General features: G+C 41.9%; 1 protein-coding gene and 1 non-coding gene across 2 annotated transcripts; one reads left to right on the forward strand and one right to left on the reverse strand.

Annotated features, from left to right (window-relative positions):
• Nucleotides 1-718: 718 nt before the first annotated feature.
• trim37 (tripartite motif containing 37) lies at nt 719-22,290 on the reverse strand. The gene is made up of 25 exons (XM_072374737.1): nt 22,063-22,290; nt 19,241-19,310; nt 18,952-19,053; nt 18,390-18,430; nt 17,947-18,063; nt 17,488-17,575; nt 17,140-17,262; nt 15,667-15,790; nt 14,725-14,792; nt 13,765-13,889; nt 13,546-13,596; nt 13,179-13,260; nt 13,004-13,080; nt 12,077-12,256; nt 11,773-11,887; nt 11,406-11,597; nt 11,107-11,240; nt 10,877-10,959; nt 7,298-7,522; nt 5,953-6,264; nt 5,341-5,490; nt 3,887-4,085; nt 3,707-3,798; nt 3,418-3,528; nt 719-2,561 (listed from the first exon to the last, which is right to left on the reverse strand). Exons 2-25 carry the CDS (start codon nt 19,259-19,261, stop codon nt 2,515-2,517), a joined length of 2,859 nt encoding a protein of 952 aa, XP_072230838.1. The 5' UTR covers nt 19,262-19,310; nt 22,063-22,290; the 3' UTR covers nt 719-2,514.
• A 966-nt stretch (nt 22,291-23,256) lies between these two features.
• Nucleotides 23,257-23,329, forward strand: trnar-acg (transfer RNA arginine (anticodon ACG)). The gene has a single exon. It is a non-coding gene; the product is annotated as a tRNA-Arg (tRNA).
• The last annotated feature ends 779 nt before the right edge of the window (nt 23,330-24,108 follow it).

Consider the following 24,108-nt stretch of genomic DNA (forward strand, 5'->3'; position numbering starts at 1 on the left):
GACACTTTCAAGCAGACAAAACTGCTGTGATGACTTCTCAGTGATCTCACACCTCAACAGGTTTATCTTGCTGCTCCTCAGAGCCGCTGACAACAGGGATTTTCTGGCTCCACCACTAAAGCCAAACAAGATGACTCAAACATCCCTTCTTTCTCATGTTTTTATTTTGACCAAAATCAAGCCACAGCCATCTGTGTGAAAGATCAAAAGGATGAGCTTGTTAATCTTCTCGAACCTGGCTTTGTTAAGCAGGCCTCAAATTTAGAAAAGTCAGAGTGACAGAAAAGCAGGTAGGAGAGCGAGATGCCAGAAGTCGTGTGAGATGCGAAGCTGTAAGAGGGCTCTCATGTGGAACGGTGCGGCCTGCTGTTACATAAACAGCTTTACAGAAGTGAGCAGCCCTCCACATTCTGTCTATAAAAAGACGCCTCATTTCGCCCCACTCATACTCTGGCTTTTACTTCGCCTATCACAGAAGTTTGGGAAAAATTAAAAGAAAAGAAAGTTGAGAGATAACGTGAGGGGTTTGGAAAACTTTGAGTGGAGGAGTGGCTCTCAGAAATGATAAAACACACATTTATTATTATCTTGTTATTCAGTGGAATGAACTAAAGACAAAACTATTCAAATCAATATTCATATATGAATTCATACCAGTGAAATGAGTTCAACCTTCAGGGATAAAATAACGGCAAAGGAGGACAAAGGAACATGCTCATCCAGTATCGTAAAGCCTTTTATTTATAACACAAAAACAAAATATATACACAATAATGAATGATGCATTCAGGGATCATTCAAAGTAGAAGCAGCTTTTGACACAAGCACAAATAAAAGAAAGATAATAAAGGATGAGACTGGCTGTCGTTTCCTGCCTGTCCGTCAGGAGCAGCAGCAGCAGCGGAAACGAATGGACTGTGCAGGTAAAGAACACATTTGTCTTGGTGAGAACAAGACATCCATCCTCCTTCAGTCCAGCCGAATAAAGCCATGCACTTTCAGGCACGTGTTCAGCAAGCCTCACAATTATATAGAAACCAACATATTTACAGTGTAAACTAATGACTGTAGAAGTGTACAATATGTAAAGGTGAAGAGGCTTTCAAAAGCAGATGTGGCCCCACTTCAGAGTTAATAAACAGTCTGAGAAGGTGCAGAAAGGTCTAATCGACTCAACTCGCAGAAGTGTTCTGTGTTTTCTCCGGTGATGTGCAGAGTTCGGCGCCGACCTCTGAATTAGTGTCTGCTCTGTTTGTTCGGAGCACTGAGGTGCAAAATAATAAATTCATCAAGAGAAGTCGGCAGTGCAGCAGGGAACATGTTACATAATTACACCGACTTTTATTAAGCTTTGCTGTCAGGCTCATTGAGAAGGAGTTTAAATGAGGCACAACTTAAAGGGTCACTTCACCCAAACCAATGCCATTTTTCCTTTTATTTTTCATCACTACTTACAAACTATCTCAATGTGTCAACCCGCAGAGCAGCACTGAACTACAGAAGACACTCTGCTTCCATGCAGTGAGGAGCAGATGAGGTTTCGCTGAACTTCTGCACAGAAGCGGGTGGAATCCATCTTCTGATCTACCTCTTTAAATAAATAAATAACAAGTGTGCAGTATGTAAGCCGGAGTGCAGCAGCTCTATGTGGGTGGAGGCGTGTTCCACTTGAATTCCCAGTCAGTGGTGTTCAAGCAGATGCTGAAGCAAAAACACCTGCTCTGGCATCCATCTGGAGTCTGCGGCGCGCTTCAAAGCTTCAGCCCACATACACGAGTCCAGCAGCAGAATTCTAATCATTATGATTCAGTCATTGTTCGGCCTTTTCAAATGTCAAGTAACGACAGAAATGCTGCTGCGACTGTTATTAGCATTGAGGGCGTTTACATAACCTGCCAGAAAATCTAATGAAAAAAAAGTGATTGTTTGAGAGTGAATAAAGTCTTTAAGCACTGATGTGGAAATTAAGTAGGTGTAGAGCCTGAAGCCCCCACCCACTGCAGTAAACAACATTATAAACAATACACTCTTCGGGACAGGCTACTTATTATGTACAAATAGATGTTGAAGACCAGTCTGAGTCATGTTGAAACTAAACTGGAGTGATGAATTAACGGAACTGTTACCCTGCTGAATTAGAATACTGTACTGACCATTAAATATCTATGTTAAGTATGTACACCCCTATACAATGATGACCAACAAGCATTAAGGAGGAGTCTAATCAATGGATGATGACAAAAATAAGAGGACCTCTGACAGAAGGCAGTTTGACTGTAATATTAATACTATCCAATCACCTGAGCAGGTAATCCCCACCATCATTGTGTCTGGGTCTGAAAACATCTTTTTCTGGGTTTGTTGCATCGTCTTGCATTTTGAGTTCATGCATAACAAGCAGTTTCTACTCTACAGATCTGTGTAAGAAGCGCGTGTGTCGTCGGCTCCCAGCGTTAGCACACTGCTGCGGGACGCTTTCAGGATAAAGCAGCGATCCGAGGGGCTCAGAGGGAATCACCTGTCGGCGGGCAGACTCATGTCATCAGACAGAAGCTGCTCTCCTGGGAGAAGGAAGAGGGGAAAATAACATCTCCATTTCAGACCCACGATCAGTAGTTAAAAACATGCAGAGAGAGATGGATAGAGTTAAAGAGATAGAGGAAAACAGATGGATAGACTGAGAAAGAGAGAAACAGAGACATATAGAGAGAAATCGATAAAAGCAGATATCAAGCAATTCATTCTTTAATTGTGGTTAATCGCATAAATCTTTGCAGTAAATCATGATTAAGCTCAAATTAATCACAAATTTATTGTATTGTGTAATCTGTTGAAATTCCGCCCAAATAAACAATTTTCAACGAACATGCTTCATACAAATAGATCACAACCAACCGAACCTTCCCCTTTGAGTGGGTTGCATTGTCCACTGAATTAAAAAGAAGTTTGTTAAAAAACAAAAAGGGCAGAGAGATTCTGCTTACTCAGAAGCAGTGTAGGTGGACCCAGGCTCCAGAGTAACGTATCTACATGTGATTCACTGTGGTCAGCGTCTCAGACGTGGGAATAAAAACCCCACTTTTAGAAAACAGTTTTCAGAACACATTTGGGTTTTAAGAGGCCATTTGGAAACAATGCTCAGAAATTTCAAACAAATCCTTTCATTTTGCTTAAAGCATTTTTTCTTTTAATTAAAACTGGATCCCATGATACAACAGAAGCAAGAAGACCACAAAAAACTATTTTGGTGGCTTTGAGTATCATCTTCAACAACCAAATATTTCACCATATTTGTCTGATGATTGGCATGTTTTTCTGATACAGTCCAAAATCAGAGAGAATAAAGTTTCCCAACTGCTGTCTGATGACTCCTCAGTGTGTGTGTGTGTGTGTGTGCGATCACGGACAGTGTGTTACCTATGCAGGGAGGGGTGTGGTTGTCGTAACGGGAGTTGTTGCTCTGCTGGGCCTCGTCCTCTGTGTCGCTGTCGCTGCTTGTTGCTGCCACCAGGACAGACTGTGACTGATCTACAGAAACATGCGTACATTCTTACACTGGGACTAAAGACTTACTTGAATTCTAACAACAGACTGTGTTCAGATAGTGCTCCTTGTAATTTTGATGTTGGCGTAAATTCATTTCTACACGATGGATATGTTTTGCAGTGTGATATGGAGAGCTGAACATTTCTGATGATGTACCAACCTTCATTTGGCTGTGGTTCTGCAGAAGTGCCCTCCAGTAATGAAAGATGGGAATTTCCTGAGCTTTCAGATTCACAGTCCAACATGGCTGCCCTGCAGCAAGAACACATAAAAGAGTGATGAGACACGCTGATGGGGAGCAGCACAGCTGACTGCTGCATGATGAGAGTCTGACTCGCACCCCAGGGCCCTGCTGCTACAGTTCTTGCTGGCAGTCATGTAGCTCGACCCTCCCAGGGAAAAGATGTCATCTCTGGACCCCGAGGCCCCGTACAGCTGCTGCTCCACAGAGTACTGCTGCTTGGAGGTGGAGGCCTGCTCTGATGAGGAGCTGACGAGAGACACAAGGGAGCTTGTGATGGCGTCAGCCTTCAGCACTCCTGGAACAGACAGCAGAGTCACATGATTGATAGAAAAACATGGATCTGCTTTTGTTTTCTCAACTCAGGCGGTATTAAAAGAAGCAAGGGGCTGCAAAAGTACAGGCATCTTCATTTATAAACCGTAAGATGATGAAAATGATAAACTTGGGTTCGAGTTAGGGATGCCCTGATAACACTTTTTTTTTTAAAACTTACCTTTTAGTACTTGCCGATACCAAGTACCGATATGAGTACTAATCAAGGCCATTACAGCTCTTACAATTAAACACATTTAATTTTCTTTAGGCATATTCAACCCAAATACACCTCACTTTAACTGTGCATTTTAGTAATATAAAACTACTCTTAGTGCAACATATCGTTTTAACTTTCACAAACACATTGTAGGAAAATTAAGCTCCTGTCCCACTGGTATCGGTTCTGTAGCATCAGAACACTTTAATAAATACTGGGTATGAGTACACGCACATGGTATCGGTCCCTAGTTTGAGTAGAGCTGTAGACTCAGCTATATTACACACACAGAGCCAATACTCAAACATGGATCTGTAGACTTCTAAAAAAAAAAACAGAAGTACTCACAAAGTGTTAAACGTGTAGTGGGAACTGTGAAATGAAATACAACGTGTTGTGAACTCAGTCTGAAATATCGACGTGCACGAAACAGTGTTAGAGAGGAGGAGTATGTAGAGACAAAACAACTCACAGATATCACAGACAGGCATTCGAGAATCAGGGACTATTTTAAGTCATACAGAGGAGAGTAATGGAGGTGTTTTTAGGAGCAGATTTCAAGTGCAACAACAGCATACTTTGAAATACTCCAAGTATGTCGCTGAACAAGTCAAGTGGCCTGAATACCAACTTTTCCACTCCAATTACTGGCGTTCTATCAATGGCTATAAAGTAATAAATGTCCTTCAGAGCTGCTTAAATCAGAAATGTAACTCAACAATGGATCGACTGAGTCTGCATAACATGAAAGGTGTCACTGAACAGAAAAACTTCATCAGCTCCTGGGAGCTCTACTGTGTCATAAAACTCCATATATTGGTGCTATGAGACACCACCTTATTGTTTAGTTTTCCCTCTGACAGAACTAGGTTGCGCCATGGGAAGAAGCTTGGAGCAAAAATAAAATCTATACAACCATACTGTGTGGTATCTACAGCTTTGTTCTTGCTGTTGTAAAGGCCAAAAACAGCTGATCAACCCAGGTTCAAAGGGTTCAATGAGGTTGGAGACTACTGACCCTCTGCTCCTTCCATCCCATCTTTAGGATGCAGACTGAGCTCTGCAGCAGCTTCTGCTCCTCTCAGATCTTCTTCCATCTCCTCTGGACTCCTGTTCTTCACAACCAGAGAGCTGCCGCAGTCCAGGACGGGGGACAAAGATTTCCTGGCTGCAAAAGAGGAGCACACACAAATACTTTAAAATATACTGTCAGCAGGAGGGCTATGAAGCCAATTATCCCAAGTCCAGTCCAAATAAAGTTCCTAATTCTGAGCCTCAGGCCCATAAGAAAAAAAAGTAAGAAAACACACTCAACAACTTAAGAGTTTACTTCTTATAAAGCAGACAATGTGTGGAGATCCTTCAATAAGCTCCATCTGCTGAAATAAAGCTGCACTGGGCTTTCCTGTCATGCATTACTTTCTGAAACAACTCTTTAAGAGACAGACCACACAGATTAGGATTTCTACGGAGCCCCAGCCTTCTCCACCACCACGTGCTGCTGTGCAACTAGCATGGCTTCCAGACAACAACACAAATAATCTCATATGCATGTAGGTAGATAATGGGAGTGCTTTCAATGCGGGGTAAATGTTGCAAGCTTGTGCACACTTCATGACGTAGTTCGTACCAGGGCGGCAGGGCCTGGACCGAGCTGCAGCTGCTCTCGCCACCAGTGAGTCCAGCTCACTGGGCTTCCGACAAACTGGCATCTCTGAATCACCGTGATGAAGCAGCATCTCCTCCACCCCGAAGGCCCCAGATGGGCCAGGCCTGGCCTCCACAGACCCCCGAGCCTCCAGCACTTGACTCTTGACATCAGACATCTTGCTGCGGACCTCGGCCATCTGAGCCTTGAGGCGGATCAGGACGCCCGAGTCCGGAGCTGATCGTCGCACCACCTGCGGCCGCCGGTCTCGTTCTTTCCTTGAGTGAGCATGTGCTGATGAGACGAGACGCAACAAGCAGAGAGGATGGAGTTATAATTATATACTGGAAAAGAGATGCATGGAGATTACATGACGTCATGATTTTGCAGTAGGGGAAGGATTTCATGACTTGCCCATAGATATATGGTCTGGAAGCGTGTTGACATGCTGCAGAATTAATGGGAGACCTATTAGACTCCTCCTTGGTGGTACTATTTAATGTATAGGGATCTAGAACTTTAGCACAGTTCTGTATATCAGACCATGTTGGAAAGCAAGGTGATGCTGATGTTACATAACACCATCTTCCAAACTGCAACTCTTGTCAATATGCACACAAGATTTCTGATTTTCTGCCTTGGAATTTACCTGTAAATGAACAGATCATCTGCCTGCATTACGAGTTACTCAGACGCACTTTATCTTTGTGATAAACATTTGTAAACTTGCAAACGGCCTTCCCCACATGCTCTCCTTGGAGCTTTTCCACCATTTGTTGATCATCAGATCAAGTGAACAATGGGTGAACTTTTAAAGGTATTAATTGGTAATAATTCCAACCAATAATTATGTGTGTGGTGTGACATATGATGTACACCTGGTAAAGTTTGAGAATCATCCCTAAAATAAAAAATAAAAACGTGTTTCTTACTTCTGCAGTACATTATCTAAACTAAAATACATTTATCGGGTTTTGTTCCAACACTCTTGGTGTTATTTGGCATAAGTGAGCGTTTTCATGTGTTATAACTGATATCTCTCTCAAAAGACAAAACACTTTCCATGCTAGAAAAAAAAAAAGCAGCCATCACTGTATCTGAGATACTACTATCTGAGATCTACTTTGGTTTCAGTCGGTGGGAGAAATTAAAAAACATTACTTCTGTCTGAGATGTGAGTTGTAGAGTGAAGAGTTAAAGGATAAACACCTCCTCTAAAGCAACTGATTTTCGGATTCTGGAGGAGCTCCATGTGTGAGTTTTTACTATTGATCGTCAGTTTAGCTGGAATGATTTCTTTGGCGGTGAGCTCAGTGTGTATACAGACCTTGGCTGTGCAGCAGAGACACTGGAGGCCGAGGCTGGAGGCCCCACAGAGACTCCACGCTGCTGCGCTCTTTCAGATCCAGCAGCTGGATCAGGATGACCGGGTCGATCTCCAGCAGGCTGCTACTGCCAGGCCCAACAGCTCCGCCAACAGCAGCTCCGCTACCACCGGTGCTGCGACCGGCAGCACTGCGATGCAGTGAGCGCACACTAGCGCTGGATCCACCTGCAGATCGATCAGAACAACAGTTTTGTCTTTAGTTTTTTTTTGCTGTGTCAATAGCACAGCACCAGAAGCCATCTTTCCAAAAACAAAGTTGCTAATATCAGTTAAAAGTAGCCCATATAAACTTTGAATTTTATAGTTGGCCTCTAAAAACTTAAATGTAACACAAAATAATGGACTGACAGTAAAGTCTAAGGTTTAAGGAACCGATATAAGATGATTCTGACTTCTCCAAAACAGCCAGCGTTTCTTTCTGTGGTGCATTTTTTTCTTCACTTTTCTTCACGTGACTCAGGATGAGACTGTGCTTAAATTCTTGTTTTGGTACCAACTGTATGTGGCTGAAATGCAGACAAGGGAAATGTGAGAAATTTGAGAACAAAGTCAAGTTTTTTTTCTAGTGATGTGTGTGGTAGTCTGAGCTGGGTTTGCCTAGTGTGCTAGTGTGAGCTCTCATGTTTTTTATTGTATACCGTCACAGGGTAATAACTGGCTTCAAGGGTTATTGAGAGTAGTTTGTGTCCAAATTTAAGTCTGCTTGGTCGGGCACACCCCATGCAAGAGAGGGCAGAGTGGCTTACTCCATCCCAGGAAACCAGCAGCTCTGAAAGACCAGGCTGAGAGCTGCTGTGCTGTCTCTGTTGGGTATTTTGACAAAGCATGTCGCAGACATTTCAAGAACATCTCAGAAAAAAAGAGCATAATACTGTATGTTTCCTTGAAAATTTGTAAAATTGAATTCTAATTTCAGGAAAAGCTTAACTGAAATGTTGATCTGGTTTAAAGAGGCACGATACATTCCACATGAGTTTCTGATCAGCCGGGTTCCAGCGACTGGGGTAGTTAATTCTCAGTGAAAATTTTTCATTTTTGATGGCTTCGCAGCCTAAATTCTGAGGTTGTATCCTCAATTTGTAACTTAAAATATAAAAATAAAAACTACTGTGGTACCTAAAAAAGGTGCAGTACTGTTTTGCTCAGCTCCTCTCTGACATCTAACACACAACCCCCCCACACATGTACACATACGGACACCAAGTGTTTCTATATCAGCAGCCTGCATGGGGCACAGTGCACCAGCAATGACTCATCCTCTTCATGCCTCTGAACACCAACACAGTCGAACACACTGAACAAGCTGCTCTGAGGCCCGCCATCCTATCACCATGTTCGTCTTGTACTTTCGTCAAAAAACACTATTAGAACCTGTAAATTCCCAAAAAGTAGCTTGTTGCTTGTTTGCCTCAACTGAACAGACAACAGAGCCTTTATAAAAGCATGACATTACCGTAAATATCCGCTTGGTTAAAGCCACACCGCATTGCTCTGGAATAAAGGTTCGACGTGTTTGATGATGAAGGAAAAATTGCTCCATTTAACATCATTGTATAATCTCAATTTCAAAACATTAACGAAATATGTTTACTGAAACAAAGCAAAGAGGTGTCACCCTTACTGCTGCTCACACTATTCATAGTGGTTACTCTGGGAACCTGCACATTTTCATTTAGAAGCTTTCAGTTGAAAAGAGGTGTACAGAAACACCATTTTCCAAGGACGCTGCACGTCTTAGTCACGATGCATTCAGGGTTATATTTCTACATCGAAATGACTGACGTAGAGGTTGATGATAAAGTGTGTCCACCCTTGCTGTTAGTAACATACCCCTTCTGTGAGTTAGTTTCCTTCCTTATGCATAATGATGATAAGAAAAGGAAAAAAAAATCTAAACTCTGAACCAAGTTATCGGACTGTTGCAATCATTTTTGGTTCTTCAAAGTTCTTCACACTGCAGGTCAATATGCTGATAAAACAGATCTAACATCTAAACCCCAGCAGAGGCGTCATTGGCAACCTTTGTGGGGGACCATCTATGTGGATGTTGAATGTTCTCAGTATTCTGCTGTATAAACCAGTAAGGTTTGGTCCCTGGCCAGGTGCTGACCACTGACCAATAGCTGCCCACCAGTTTACGAGTGGTACCCAATAGAACTGCAAGTGTTCGTTTCTGATCAGCAAAGGGTCACTGATTGCTGACAACTAATCCCAGAGTATTTGCAAATCACATGTCAACCCCTCGCAAACATTCGGTTCCAGGTCCACGATCCCCTGCCCACTCTTTAGCCAACAGTTGTGAAACCTTTGGGCAACTAATCAACAGCAACCTAAAATACATTTTAGCATTTCAGTAACCAGGGCCATATATGTTATACTGCGCATGAGTCCTTAGACACCCCCGATTCCTTTATATACTGCCAGGAGAATGGGAACTGGGTGCAGATATTTATTGGGACACATGCAAACATAAATGAATAGCCCTCTGGAAACAGTTCCAGTTTACTCTATCTCATTACATAATCCCGTTTATAAATGGAATATCCCCTTAAGAGAATTTCAACAATTACATTTAGGAAAAAAAAAAAAAATACATAAAATCAATATCTATGCATAGGCTGATCGGGTAAAATGTCAACAGTAAAGAAATGGATATTTGAGAGAACTAGTTGCATGTTACTTGAAATGCAAAAGTACCACTAAAAGTGCTCCAGCATGTTACTCTGTTACCCCCAGCACTGTTTGGGAATCATGTCGTTGGTGCCGTCTATCAAACTGTGTCGTCTTTGGTATTTTTCTGTAGATGCATCAAAAGCAATGGAACAAATGATGCGTCTTTGTGACAGGCGGCTAGAAACAAAATGCCTTCAGATACCATTTAAGAGTGGTTCTTTGCAACATTGTCTGTTATGTGTAGACAACACTGGTTCACGCTTTGAGTCAGGTGCCACTTTAAAAGATTACAAGAACATCTTGTTGTCCATTATCAACTGCTAATGCCAACGATAAAAGTTCTAATTGCTGACAAATACATCAATGAAAAACTTATTTAGCTTACAAACCATGTCTGCTATGAGCCATTTATTCAAAGCTCTAAATTCATTAAACTCTTAAACACGGAAATAAAGCAAAACCAGAAGAAAATGGTGAAGAAGATGAAGAAATGATCCAAACAAAAGTGGAAACATAGCTCTCATATGTTTGTTTAAAAATGTATGAACCAAAACTAAAAAAAAAAAAAGGAATCATTCCTCACAGCATGTGGTCTAAAAACAGACAGACCAACGGCCAACATGCACACGGTTACTACTCCTTTTCCTACACTGCTTGTTGTGCAGTCCCAGCATGGTTATTAATTCTGAGCTGCTTACATGTGTCTTATGTGACCGTGCTGACCCTTGAGGACATGAGCAGAAGCTGCTCTGCAGGGGTAAACAATGAAATCTGCCCTCACACAACAGCTTTAAAAATGATGGGAGTTGCATTGCATATAAAACAAAAGGTGTGTTAGTGTCATACCTGTGGCTCCAGCCAGGTCATCAGGAAGCTCCCCTTCTTCTATCTCCAGGTTCCCAATGAAATCTACGTCGTTCTCCCCTGACCTACGCAAAGGTTACAGAACGCTGTGAAACTTCTGATTTGTCAAACCATTCTCAAACACTGAGGCTTTTTTTCAATTTGATTATGAGATCATTATTAGTGTCTCTGACTGTTCAACATAATGTTACATTAGGAAAAGTCCTGCTCACATAGTTTCCTCATCTATGTCATTTTCCTCTGTGTTGCTGGTGGCCGTGGAGCTCCCTGAGGTACTGCTGCCATCCAGTGGGTTCATCTCCTCCTCCGTCAGACAGTCCACCTCCAGGTCTCCATCTGACAGCTCCTGAACACAATGGCACCACATTTCCAAATGATTACTGACACAACAGCATTGACAAGCATCAATCCCGTTACCCATCACCAAAAAATAACTCACTAAAATAACTAACTATTCATTTCATAGCATCACAACCAACTGTGAGTGTAACTGAGCATGTTCAGCTCTTACATTAGAGTCATCATGCTGGGTCCTCTCCTCTTCTTCGCCTTTCTTAGTGCTACTCAAAGTGTTCTGGACGTCGTCCTCACTTTTCGCAGAGCGAGGGTCCCTTTCAGAGGTCATGGTGCCTGTACCGAGCCTCAGGTCAGGAGGCGAAGAGCTCCTTGACGTTTGGCGGCGAAACAACTCTATGGCCAGCCTCTGAAATCAGATGTAGGGATCATCTGACACAGCTAGGTTAGATCCAAGGAGAAGGATTCAAGAATGTAAACACGCATGTAACCGTCAGCAACGCACCTGGGTCAGTCTATGTCATAAGTTGTAAAGAGTTCACTTCACTTCACATCACATGCACGCACACTCACACACAGGGTACCTCTTTAAGGTTGTTGATCTGCTGGATGTAGCCACTCTGGGCTGACTCCAGCTGGCTGATGTACCAGTACTGATCTCTGCACTTCTGGAAGAACGTAGGTGAGCGAACCTGATAGCTGTGCAGCACATAAACAGAAAACATTTACAGTTTGTTGCTCTTTGCAAAAAAAAAAAAAGAAAAAGAAAAGAAAAGCTCAGGGCAATGATAATAGTGTATGTGTGTGTGTGTGTGTGTGTGTGTGTGTGTGTGTGTGTGTGTGTGTGTGTGTGTGTGTGTGTGTGTGTGTGTGTGTGCTTAAGCCCACCGGAGGACCAGTGTGTCGGTCTGCATGTTCAAGTAGCCCTCGCTGGCCAGAAGGTCTAGTCTGAAGAAGCGGTTGTAGCCCCAGCATTCGCCAACCTCAAAGTCAGAGGCAAACTCCCGAATGATGTTCTTGGTTGGGTCACTGGAGGCCTGATGGACCATCTCAACACGGTACTCATATCTACACAGGTCAAAAGGTCAAAGGCAGAATCAACATACGGATCAATTTCACGTGGAAAAGGAGAAGTGCAGCGTAAGCAGGAGTTTCAGATGATGTCAGTTGGAGGGGACTGAGACAGTGTATGATTTAATAATAGTTTTTGTTTTGTTTTGTTTTTTAAACTTGACACAGACACTTTTATAGGTCTGCTGAGGAATGTTGAGTGTTGTTCTGTCTGAGCAGGTCAACTTGATTTTGGGGCACTTTATCCCATAAGATTCAGCTGTAGTTTCAGTAAAACAGACATGCAATCTGCAAACTAAATCTAACTTAAGATTTGACCCCCATCTCGCTGAGTTCTTGTGTGTATTGTCAGGACTTCCGACTCTCTTTAATGTAACTCATCCATACTTCAAAGAAGCGTTCTAAAACTTAAGAGTTGTTTCCTAAAACTTCAGGGTTTCCTGAAAGGTTGACAGAAATGTCCCTGTCCAATAAAACGGGTTTTTGAAGTGCTGCCTGTCACTTTATAGTTCTGCTTATTGTAAACACCTTAGCAAAGGACACAGTCCACCTCAGGAAGGGCCCAATCAGCTCATAATGGTCAGCTCTGCTCATTTAAAAACTTTGCATAAGCCCTCGTCAACCATTTTCAATCAGGTAATGACAAACTGTAAAATACCAACAATAATGCCACCAAAACAAGATATTGGCATATAGCTCAAGTACAGAACAAGAACATTAAATTTCATAAGAACTATTCCATACTTTGATGTTTCAGGAAGTCCAGCTGACAATTCAAGGAACACAGACAGATAGTTTCCACGGACGACACCATTTCCATCCTGAGGAAAAACGTTACAACAGTCACAGGTTGTTTTTTTTTTTACAAATATCTGTCATAGACATTTTGAATGTGTGGAAGAGGGGGAAACAAACTCACAGGGTAGACTTTGAGTCTCCAGCAGAGACCAGATATCTGCAGAGGAGGGCTGTAGACTGGATCAGCCCGCTGCCTCAGGGTGCTACAAACAGACAAGGACTCATATCAATCCTCTGTGCATCTTAAAGACACTATGACACATGTTTCCAATCTAAAGTTTCTAAATTGCTATTTGTTAAGTGACAACAGCAGCCCTGTACAGCCAATAAATGCTGAACTTTGTCTGCTGCCTTACAACTGATCCAAAAAAAGGTGTTACATTATTAGCAGACCACATTTAGTAACTCATAACCTTGTTTATTACTTCACTTGCAATTTCTTAATATTTGTTTATTGTTGTAATTGTGCAGCCTAAATGAGGGTTTACCTGAAATTGACCAGAACAAAAGTACTGGAGTCATAGGCAGGAACCAGCTCACTGAAAGCACACAGTTGAAGGATGGTTGCGTTATATAAAGCTCAGTTAATAAAGTTTTATTGACGTTATCATCGTGGCATTGTCTTTGATGATAATAATTAATCCAAAGCATTCTTAGCCATGATGTTTTGTTATTTTCTCAATGAGCACTGCAGCCACGCAGATTACCTGGTGAAGTCTGGGGGAACCGGCGTGGTGACGAAGGACTGCATTGGTTTCCGATGCACCTGCTGGAACATGAGCAGGATCTCCGGGCTCTTAGAGATGAGTTCACTCTTACTGCAGGAGTGAAGCTGCTCAACACAGACAAACGGCAAAGTCAGCGAGTTACGGCTGCAAACATGCAGCTAAACAACCACTGAAGATGTGTTGCTTTTGTCTTGGATAAATCATAAGTTTCTGTTATCGATCATTGTGATCACATCCACTGTCAGCACGTTTATTCCGCAGTTTAATGTGACCTGATGGTAATCTAACAGTGTCACAAACAAATGGTTACTTACTGTAGCAATGGAAGGGCATCTGTTAGTATCTGGTACATTTTCATTTGTTGGTGGAGGAAAATTATGTACCTCACTGACTGCAATCAGAAGACCTCTGCCAAATCTTTAACGCATTCTGTCAATCATCCATCACTCTGTCAGGATATGCAACTTAAACTGTCAATATTTCTGTTAGGCTAAATCTAAGTCGTATAATCCAACTCATATAACCACTGCCACATGATTCATCGCGTCTTTTAGAGACTATTGCAAAAAGATATTCAGACTCAAGTGCTCAGTGATGACTAACACACAAATGCAGGATGGAAAATGAAGTGCTTATAGTGAATTCTCCCAAACTGCAGCTATTACACACTTTTTGGTTAAAGAGTTTCCATTGTATGTGTCTACACTCCCAGCCTGAACAATAGTCCGGATAATCACTCTGAGAGTAAAAGATGTCTCACCTCATTTTCATTCAAATAAAACATACCAGGGCCTTAAAGATCACTAGACTGTAGTCACACGGACTGTGTTGTGCAGTTTAGGGCTGCTGCTGCTGAGCCAGTGTTGCTGTCAAAAATGTATTACATAACTGAAAAGGAGCTATATGATTGGAGGTTTTGATCTGCTGGAAGCCACCAACCTGATGCTCCACCTCCTGCAGCAGAGACTCCAACAGCTCCGTCTCCTGGGTCAAGGACGTCTTCTGGCCTGGTGGGGAGGAACGCATTTCTATTTTCAGTGTGCTTGTGCTGAATGCAAGTCCTGATGGAAGCTGGTGAGTGTTGAGTGGGTGGATGTGCAGGCTGTGCAGGCTGTGCATGTGGGTGCTGAGTGCAGGCATCCACTCACTCCGGATAAATATTTCATATGTGTATTGCCCGTGTCTATAAAGGGTTTTCAGCACGAAATCACAGTGTTTCGTAAGAGGAAGGACTCGACCCTTGGACACGTTTTAGAGCCAGCTGGAGCTTCTTGTAACAACAACAACCATTTTCAGACATGGAAGATGCAGCACTGACGGCTGCTTCTGCTTCTTCACTCACACACACACACACACACACACACTTAAATGCTCATTCTTAAGACACACCTGAACTTTGATTAATTTATTCTGCGGTTAAGTCCAAAGTGACGATGTTCCTCACTGATTCATGTTGTAATATGTGGAGAACTGCACTGCATACTATTTTCCCTGCATTTATTGCCCCGGACCACATAGAGAAATCAAATTTCCTTAACATACATAAAACCAGCTCATTTATAGCTTTTCCTGGCTCAAATCGATGGAGTTAATTTTATTCCAGCAGATGTGACAAATTAAAAAGAGTCATCTTAACCACATGTAGTCTCTCTGTATATTCTGTTGAGCTGCAGCAGCATTCTAGCTATTCTATGTTATGCAATTCAAACCAGCACCGAGTATTTGGTCCAATCCACTTAGAATTTAACAACAACTGTGTCTCTCCCACTTTAGGTCACGCCTTAGTTACAATACTGCAGTGTATCAGATGCTTAAACAACCATCTGATACACTCAGTGGTCTCATCCTAACTGTAGCAGTGTGTGTGTGCAGGGGTCCTACCCATGAGGGTGATGAGTTTGTTCTTGAGCTGGTTGTCCAGGCGAGCAATCATCATTTCCACAGCATTCCGGATCTCTCTGACCCTCTCGTCCTTCGCTCCCCTGACGGCCTCCACGTTCCTCTCCTGACCCAACAAGCACATGCAAATACATTAGTGCCACCTAGAGGATGCACACAATAAAACCAATATTTCTAAAAAGAAAAAAAGTATAATACATCACTGATTTGTTTTTAACAACAAGGTATTTTTGTCTTGTGAAGTGGTGCCAGAGCTACATGCATTACGGCCACTGTTTGCCTTTGCTTCATAGGCATGCCGTCTATAAACAGCAAAAACGAAAAACTAATCCTGACTTTCAACAGATTTCTGCACTCCTCTGATGTGAGCGTTACTTTGGAAACGGCTCATTATCTATTAGTTTTTATTGAGAGGCAGATTTCTCTAATGCTTCATTTGCTACGGCTCCATCTTTGGAGAAAGATCACGACACTCATTCTGCAGTACACCCTGTGTAGCACATGCAGAAGAGGGAGATTTAAAAAAGCACAAACAAACAAAAATAGTGCTGGGTGATTTATAGAATATCAATTAGGATTTTGGCTCGACTATAATCAACCAATACACACAAAAAAAGACATCCTCGCTTTTCCTCTTCGTCATTGGTCAGAGAGATGTGCTCTGTGATGCAAGCTGTTACTTACACACCCAGATCCATTCAGCTCTGTGACTACCTGCCTTATTGGCTCAAAGGCATATCAGCTTTGCATTGCTTCTGAACCATTCCACCGTTTTACTAACACACAAGGGGCAGAGGCGCAATGAAGGCACATTAGTCCCTCCTTGAATGGGACTGTGTGAAAAGAGTTGCCCATACTCCCGCTTGTAGAGCAGCAGAGGAGGAGTGGCCAGGATTAAATGCTCTATTTGCAAACAAACTATTTTTATGGTCATTTTAAGTGAGATTTACAAACGGCTAGTTAAATGCTTCATGTTTTATTCAGAGACATGCTGACTGCTGTTTCACTTCATTTCCATCTCTATTTTTTCCTTTTGTATTGACAAATAACTTTAAATAGTAGTTTATACTAGTTCTTTGTAGAAATTAGACTTATAATGCTAAAACTAAATATTGAAGTAAATACTAAAGATTTTTTTCTGGTACATTTAGGAAAGTGTTTTAAAGGGAAACTTTTATTCTAACAGCTGTCAATGGACCATTAAGGAAATCACACATCTGCTTGACCCGTTTCCTTTTGAGTCAAGGTGCTTCTAATTTTCTGTTTCTTTTTGTAAGAATAGAAACATGCCCAAGCATGAGGCCCCCTGTGTGCGGAGGAAAGCTCACAGAGGGCCGAAAGGCTCCAGTTCTGAGCAGAGTGACTGTGCTAATTAATTCTAAATACAGAAGTTTTTTTCTTTTTTGTAACCAAAAACAAATAAAGACGAAAAAAAAAGGGGGAAGGAATCCTCACCACTTCCTGCACTAGACTGATGAGCTCCATGAGGCGGCGGCGCAACTTGGCAACCTCCTCCTTCACCTTGGTCACGTGTTGGTCGTAAATCTCCACCAGAGGCTTGAAAGTGTGGCCGCCGTGCTGCAAACAACAAAAACATCAACTGCTGTCAGGTTCCAGCTTCCCCAGTGTGAGGATTTGCAGTTTCTCTCTGTTCAGTGTCACTAAGACGTTTGAGGGTTTCTGCGAGTCAGTCTAAGTCACATCATCTTGAACATTAAGAGGCTGTACTTTCTGACAATACACATCTGTGATTATTATAGTTTATGTTATCATAATCTACAAATAAAAGATGTGAAACATTACCATGCCTCCCCACAGAGCACACTGGTGGCAGATGCATTTCTTACAAGTCCAACAGAAAACGCTCAGCTTCTCATGATGGTTCTCACATCTGCGAGGTGACAATCCAACAAGAGGACATCCTCAGGTTAGACAGAGACAGAAAACTTCACACAACTGTCCCACATCAGAGCCGTTGGGACATTTTTATTTTGAGAAGGAGGTCACAACTGCCAGAATTTAACAGCTGCTCTACTAGCACATAACCTAACAGTATGAAACAGAGACTTCAGAAAAAGAGGACGCCCACATTGTTAAACACCGTCTGCGGTTCTGTGGTTAAAATCAGATTTGATATAAGAAGATAAGTCCCCGAGAGAGTGATGTATAGCAGGAGGCATTCGTCTTGAAATCTTTCGACCCAAATTAAAAACACAGCAGGAGAACGAGACTCGAACTGAGGAGGTTCTGGGAGTTGCTCACTTGTCCTTGTCGTTGTCCTCGTGCTTGGTGAGGTTGCAGAGCTGCAGGGTATCCAGCTGCTGAGTGACCTCCTCCGCCCAGCGACAGTTCACCAGCTCCCTCAGCTGCAGCGGAGCTCTGCGTGTGCATCAACACACATAATATAATATCTTATAATTCTTATAACACACCATATTACAGCTACGGTATGTACTGCTGTGCAGCATTACACACCATAGCTGTAATATGGTTCTGAAAGCACGACTATGTGAGCATTGCTTTTAGTATTTCTTATCTTTTAATTGTTTGACTGTGGACACATTATGTTTGTTAAGTTATGAAGTCAAAGGGAACTTTGATCACATCTATTCAACTAGCAATTAAGTACTTAGACCTGAAGGTTGCAACTGAATGTTATGCGATGCAGTGCAGAGGCTGACAGATGTGTGTTAGCAGACACTCACCGACAGTGTGGACACTGGGCTCTTTGCTCCGTCAGCCATCGCTGTTAACCAAGAGATTCCAGATCAAATACAATGTTTTAATACACGCAATGGAAGCGTGCTGCAACCGTCAAATACACAGGACTCATTTCAGGAGTTAGCTGAAAAAAACTAGAGTTTTCTTAATTAAACCCCCCCCCCCATCCAAAAAAAAAAAAGAGCAAAACCAACCAAGAACTTATCTTAAAAACATAGATGTAAAGCTATTAGTTTATTCCTGTGTGCTTAAAATCTTGGAACATTAACTAAAAACTAATAGCAAAACGGAGATCTTCTAAAGGAAATCTTCAATGAAATACTCACTTTTCAGTAATACACATTTAGATTAAATACTTTAGATTAAATACCGTTTAAATACTTTTCACAAACATCTGCCATCTTTCCCGGTCCTGTCAGTTCTATGATAAACTGTGGTAACACCTTTATGCCCAACTATTGCCAGAATTTTATTGCTCATAGCATTATGGAGAGTAGTGCCATGCAGAGACGTTGTTCGGTCCCTGCTTGGTGTGATAACGCTCACCCGTATGCAGCTGAAGCAGCAGAGTTTGGAGCAGTGTGGGCAGAGGCGAGCATCTCTCAGCTTCTCCATGCAGATGAAGCAGCGAAACACTTCGGCGATGCTCTGCAAAGAAACAGAGAGTTTTACACCAGTCACAGCAGCAGAACTTTCTGATCGCAGCTGAGTTAGCATCACAGCCTTACAAAGAGCAAACCTTAAGGTGTCAGATGCACCGATTGTGCTGTTGTATTTAATAGTGCAAAGGAAAACAGATGAAACCATGTATTCTGTTTGTACATGTTATACACACCTCAACACTTTGTTCATCCATTTCAGCCAGTTTGAAGTTCTTGAGCTCAGCAACACTTAAACCAAGAGGTCTGAAAAGAAAAAAATCAATTTAAAGAAAGCTTTAGTTTTGCCTCTAAACCTTCACTGCGAAGCTAAATGACTTTTTATTATTTGTTGGAGTCTTACAATTGTAAGTAAAAATAAAATTCAGGGAGCTGCCCAGCCCCATGAGCGAGACATCTTTTTTCTTTTTTAAATGACTGACTTGTTTGCCTGAAACAGTGAGAAATGTGCATTAGGATGCACTCATCTTTTCACAGATCTGGCATTGATTAACTGATTATTAGAATAGCTGCAGATTAACTCAACAAATAAACCCGTCATTTAATTAACTACAAAAAATCCTTACTTCCAGCTGTATGTGTTGAGCAGTTCGATAGTGATTCAAGCCACTGGTTGAACTTAACTGAGAAAATCATCATATCATCAATATTCAAAGTTTTATTCAAATCGGACCACTATTAAACATTTTCATACTCATCTAGAAGGGAAATTAAGCACTTTATGACTCTGCTTAAAAAGGTGATTATCAGCAATAAAGAAAACACCAACAAACAGTCATTCAATCTGTCATTACAAAGAAAACTATTTTAATAAACTGATTTACAGCTTCATTTTGTTGTAAAATGTGAGAATTCAGTGTGTCTGTGACATATATGGTAAAAAACAAAAACGTGTAAATTCCAGGTTTTCCAGGATAATCCCAACAGGACAACCAGAAGGCAGGGTGAACCTGGACTTTAATCTGTAAGGGTTTATCAGCACCATGACAGTGGCTGAGCTCACATGCCTGTCACTGATCCACTCATCATGTGGGTCTTTGTAGTTTGCCTTTAGGATTACCAGATACCGACACCCACAAAAGCACACACGACACCTCTGGAACATGAGCTGGGTGTCACTGAATCAGAACCTTACAGCATCAGGCTGAGAATGTGGCACGAGTGCAGGAACCTTGTGTTAGGGAAGGCTAAGCACCTAAACCTCAGGAGCACAGCACTTTGGGTCACGATCATGAGTTCACCTCCATCTGTATCAGTCAGTGCCGTGAGGACAGTGACGTAAACACGCTGAGTAGGTAGGAGGTGTTTTAGTTAAAGGGACAAATGAAGCAATCAATAACCTTTAAAAGCAATGACATTTGCTTTTTTTAGGATCTAAACCACCCAAGACCAGGTCCAGATGTGGGACCACACTATCTGGATTTGTCAAGTCACTTGAATATCCTGCAGATAATATAGATTATTTTTTTAAAAACGGTCTGTGATGTGTAATAAGTCTAAATGTTGTGTTTTTTTATCTAGACCTGGGGCCCAGACTATGAAGCACGGTTACTTACCAAGCAAGATAAATCCTGGTTCAGGTCCACATTTTTTAATATCACAAATCTGTTTCACTTCATATTGGGTTGTATCACCATGGCAACTGTTGTTGCAAACCGAACCTGATCTGGAGAAGGTTGCTTTACAGCCTTCTGAAAATATAGAGTTGTGATTGGTCATCTGATGCCAACTCCAACCGTTTTACATGAACCTGCACATACACAGAGCTCGGAAAACCTAGGTTGACTTATTTAGTTGATAACCAACGTCAAAGCGCCACTTAGCTAGGTCTCGTTTGTTGGGGTTAGTAAAGCCAGATAACCAGAAGATAACCCAGATGTGTTGAACGTGCACTGTGGTGAAAACCTCTGGTCTGAATGCTCTTTATGTCAAATAAGTTGCAAATGAGCCTTCTCTGTCTTTTCCATTAACAGGTAAATCTGAAGCCAGCTTCAGTGTTGTGTCGTCGTGAGCAATGGGCGGTTAGGGAAACAGTTCAAGCAAAGCTGCAAGTGTACACACACCAGAACCATGAGATGTCATCAAAGTACTGCAATAATTTGGGGATCTATCCAATCACAAGCCTGAACTGTCATCCCAACCCTTTTGTTAAAAGTGGAATGTCACTGCGTTTTGTGAATGTTTGCCTTTTGTTGTTGTGTTTTGCACTTTGGGGCCAATGCACATCCATTCTGAACGAAGTCAAACACCCCTGAACAGAAACGGTGGTCTGCAGCACTACTTATGAGCCACATGATGTGGCCCTGCCTTCCCTCCCCAAGCAGCTCCACCACCATTCGCACCTTGATTTAACTGACAACCCCAAAAAAGTCCCAATATGATACAGCTCAGCAACAAACTGCCAAAAGACCCACAGGATAGCCTGGAACACTAAGGTTAGATAGAAATTATGTCACAGGGTAAATATAGAGAAGTCCACAGCTGCTTTGTGCTTAAGCATTCATGATCATATTTAAAAGAATTATAGATTTTTTTAACGGTTTGATGTTAATATTTAAGCTTGTGTTAAAAAAACAAAACAACCAGCAGCTTAATAATAGAATGAAAACGAACATTAGGTGTAGTTCTAATTCATACCTACACGTTGAAGCATGAAAAGGTGTTTGGATATTAGTAATACAGTACGGTAGCCTTTCTATTGTCGTATTTCTACAGCGCTTTGAGGTATATAAAAGCTACAAAGACCAGTTTTCGTTACCACAAGCTGTCATCATCGCCATTAGCTTGTAGTGGGTGCCAAAATGAGAGCCAACAGAAGGGGCCCACCACCGGTGGTCACATCCACTAAGCTGCCAGAAAGGAGGGCTGCCACAGCCAAGAACAGCAGCGACTTTTATTACCACACATGAGCGAAGTGAACCCAAGCTGCCAGAAAAAAAAACAGTTCAGAGCTATGATGACAGCTAGCTTGCAGGCTTTAGCAGAGTGGCTCTCTCACCTCTCCGGAGAATCGGCTTCGTCTGTCACACCTGATTAACAACCCGTTTGAAAAGGCTGCATCGTTTTACAATGTCTCCGCCAGTTCGGCTATCGTTTAAAAAAAAGCTAACATGCAGCGTAGTTCCGCGAACTTGGTGCTCTATTTGCACAAGGAACAATGTTAAGGTACAGAAGAAGGCTTCTGTCCAAACCTAACTAAAGATGTAGCACCAGTGGTGGGTCTGAGGCTGTTTGTCCCCTAGCAATAACCAATCAAATGTCTCGCATTCTTCTTCACTTGATATTTTTGTTTCACCCCTGTCGGAAAACCGCGGGCGCGTTATCGCCATCTACTGAACAGATTACGGAATCACAGCGGGAATGTTATCAATGCTGGTTACAAAATTACAAAAAAATTTTAAAAAATTAAAAAAGACATGTCTTTTAAATCTCACGTATACTTGAACAAGATGATCAGCAGCGAAATTGAATTTACGGCTGTTTGCAGCATGGTCAGAAAGAAATTAAATAATTTCATTAATGCACGTTACCTCATCATTATTCCACTAAATATTCTACCACACAACGGTAAGTCCTCAATTGCTATTTAAAGCGCTTATATTTATTATTTATGTCATGGTCATTTACCTTTGCAATATTTTTTGTAATATGGTCACTAATTTTGGCAATAATGTTATTTATTTCGTGGTCACTTACTTTGCTATATTACTTATATTAGGGTCACTTTACATTACATTACTTTTATATCATGCCACCTTTTTATCCTCATTATTTGTTTTTGCACATTGTCTGTTTGCAGGTTGATTGTTTTCTTGTTTATTGTGTAGGTTATAAATATTTCTGTCTGTTTTTTTGTGTTTTTGACCCTTTTTACTTTAAGAGATTTATATGTGAGGAGAATAATCTTAAATTACATTCTGAATTTAACAGGCAGCCAATGAAGAGAAGCTAAAACTGGGGAAAACTAGGTATGAAGGTGTTTTGGATCACATCGATGTGGAAAGCCACAAACAACAAATAGCAGCAACCGGCCGTGATCGTGTAGTGGTTAGTGCTCTGCGTTGTGGTCGCAGCAGGACATGTCGTGCTTTTGTGAACAGAGGCTCTGCTGGCCAACTCCATCCATCCTTTCAAATCTATTGGAGAACGCTCTTTTTGGAGAGAGTCTCCTGCTCTCCATGCGGTTTCAGATGGGCTAGTGGCGCAATGGATAACGCGTCTGACTACGGATCAGAAGATTCTAGGTTCAACTCCTGGCTAGCTCGGCACATAGGTTTTAGTCTCTCAACTCTCCCACTGCTGCAGAACAGGAGCACTTTAAACCCTCTATTCCCTGGGTATCCCAGCACAATCACGCCGGAAAGATGCCATGCATGTGGCAGACTCCACACCGTAAGGAAAGTTGGTCTTCCTCTTTACCTCTGCTTTCAATGATTTTGCTCCTAACACAAAAATCCATGTCTGCCAGCCACATGCAGCAGAGCTAGATATGCTATCCTTGGGATATTCAGTTCAATTCAATTCAATTCACTTTTATTTATATAGCGCCAAATGACAACAATTGTCATGTCAAGGCACTTAAATAATATAGTCCAATTCAAGCCAATTGGAATTCAATTCATTGTTATCATAATCCAATGAAATCCAATTCATTCATTTCAAAATAATCCAATTCATTCATAAAGGGCCAATTCCAAAACAATATCCTAGCTCAGGAAACCAACAGATTGCTCCAAAACTTGTCTTCAGTCCAATCTCCCGTCCTGAGCATGCCTGTGGCGACTGTGGAAAGGAAAGACTCCCTTTTAACGGGAAAAAACCTCTGGCAGAATCAGACTCAGGAAGGGTGGCCATCCGCCTCGACCAGCTGGGGTTTGAGAAGACGGAAAAGAGGGGGAGGGGGAACACGGTAACACCATTCAAAGGATACCTGTTGGAACAGGGAAACACAAGTTAATAACCACAATAATGTCACATGTACATAATATCATTTGAGATATTAAACAGGGGGAAAAGAGAGCAAAGTCAGGGAAGGTGTGACAGA

Source organism: Leuresthes tenuis, unplaced genomic scaffold (genome assembly GCF_036924035.1).
Source record: "Leuresthes tenuis unplaced genomic scaffold, fLeuTen1.0.hap1 SCAF_21, whole genome shotgun sequence".
NCBI classification, from domain to species: domain Eukaryota; kingdom Metazoa; phylum Chordata; class Actinopteri; order Atheriniformes; family Atherinopsidae; genus Leuresthes; species Leuresthes tenuis.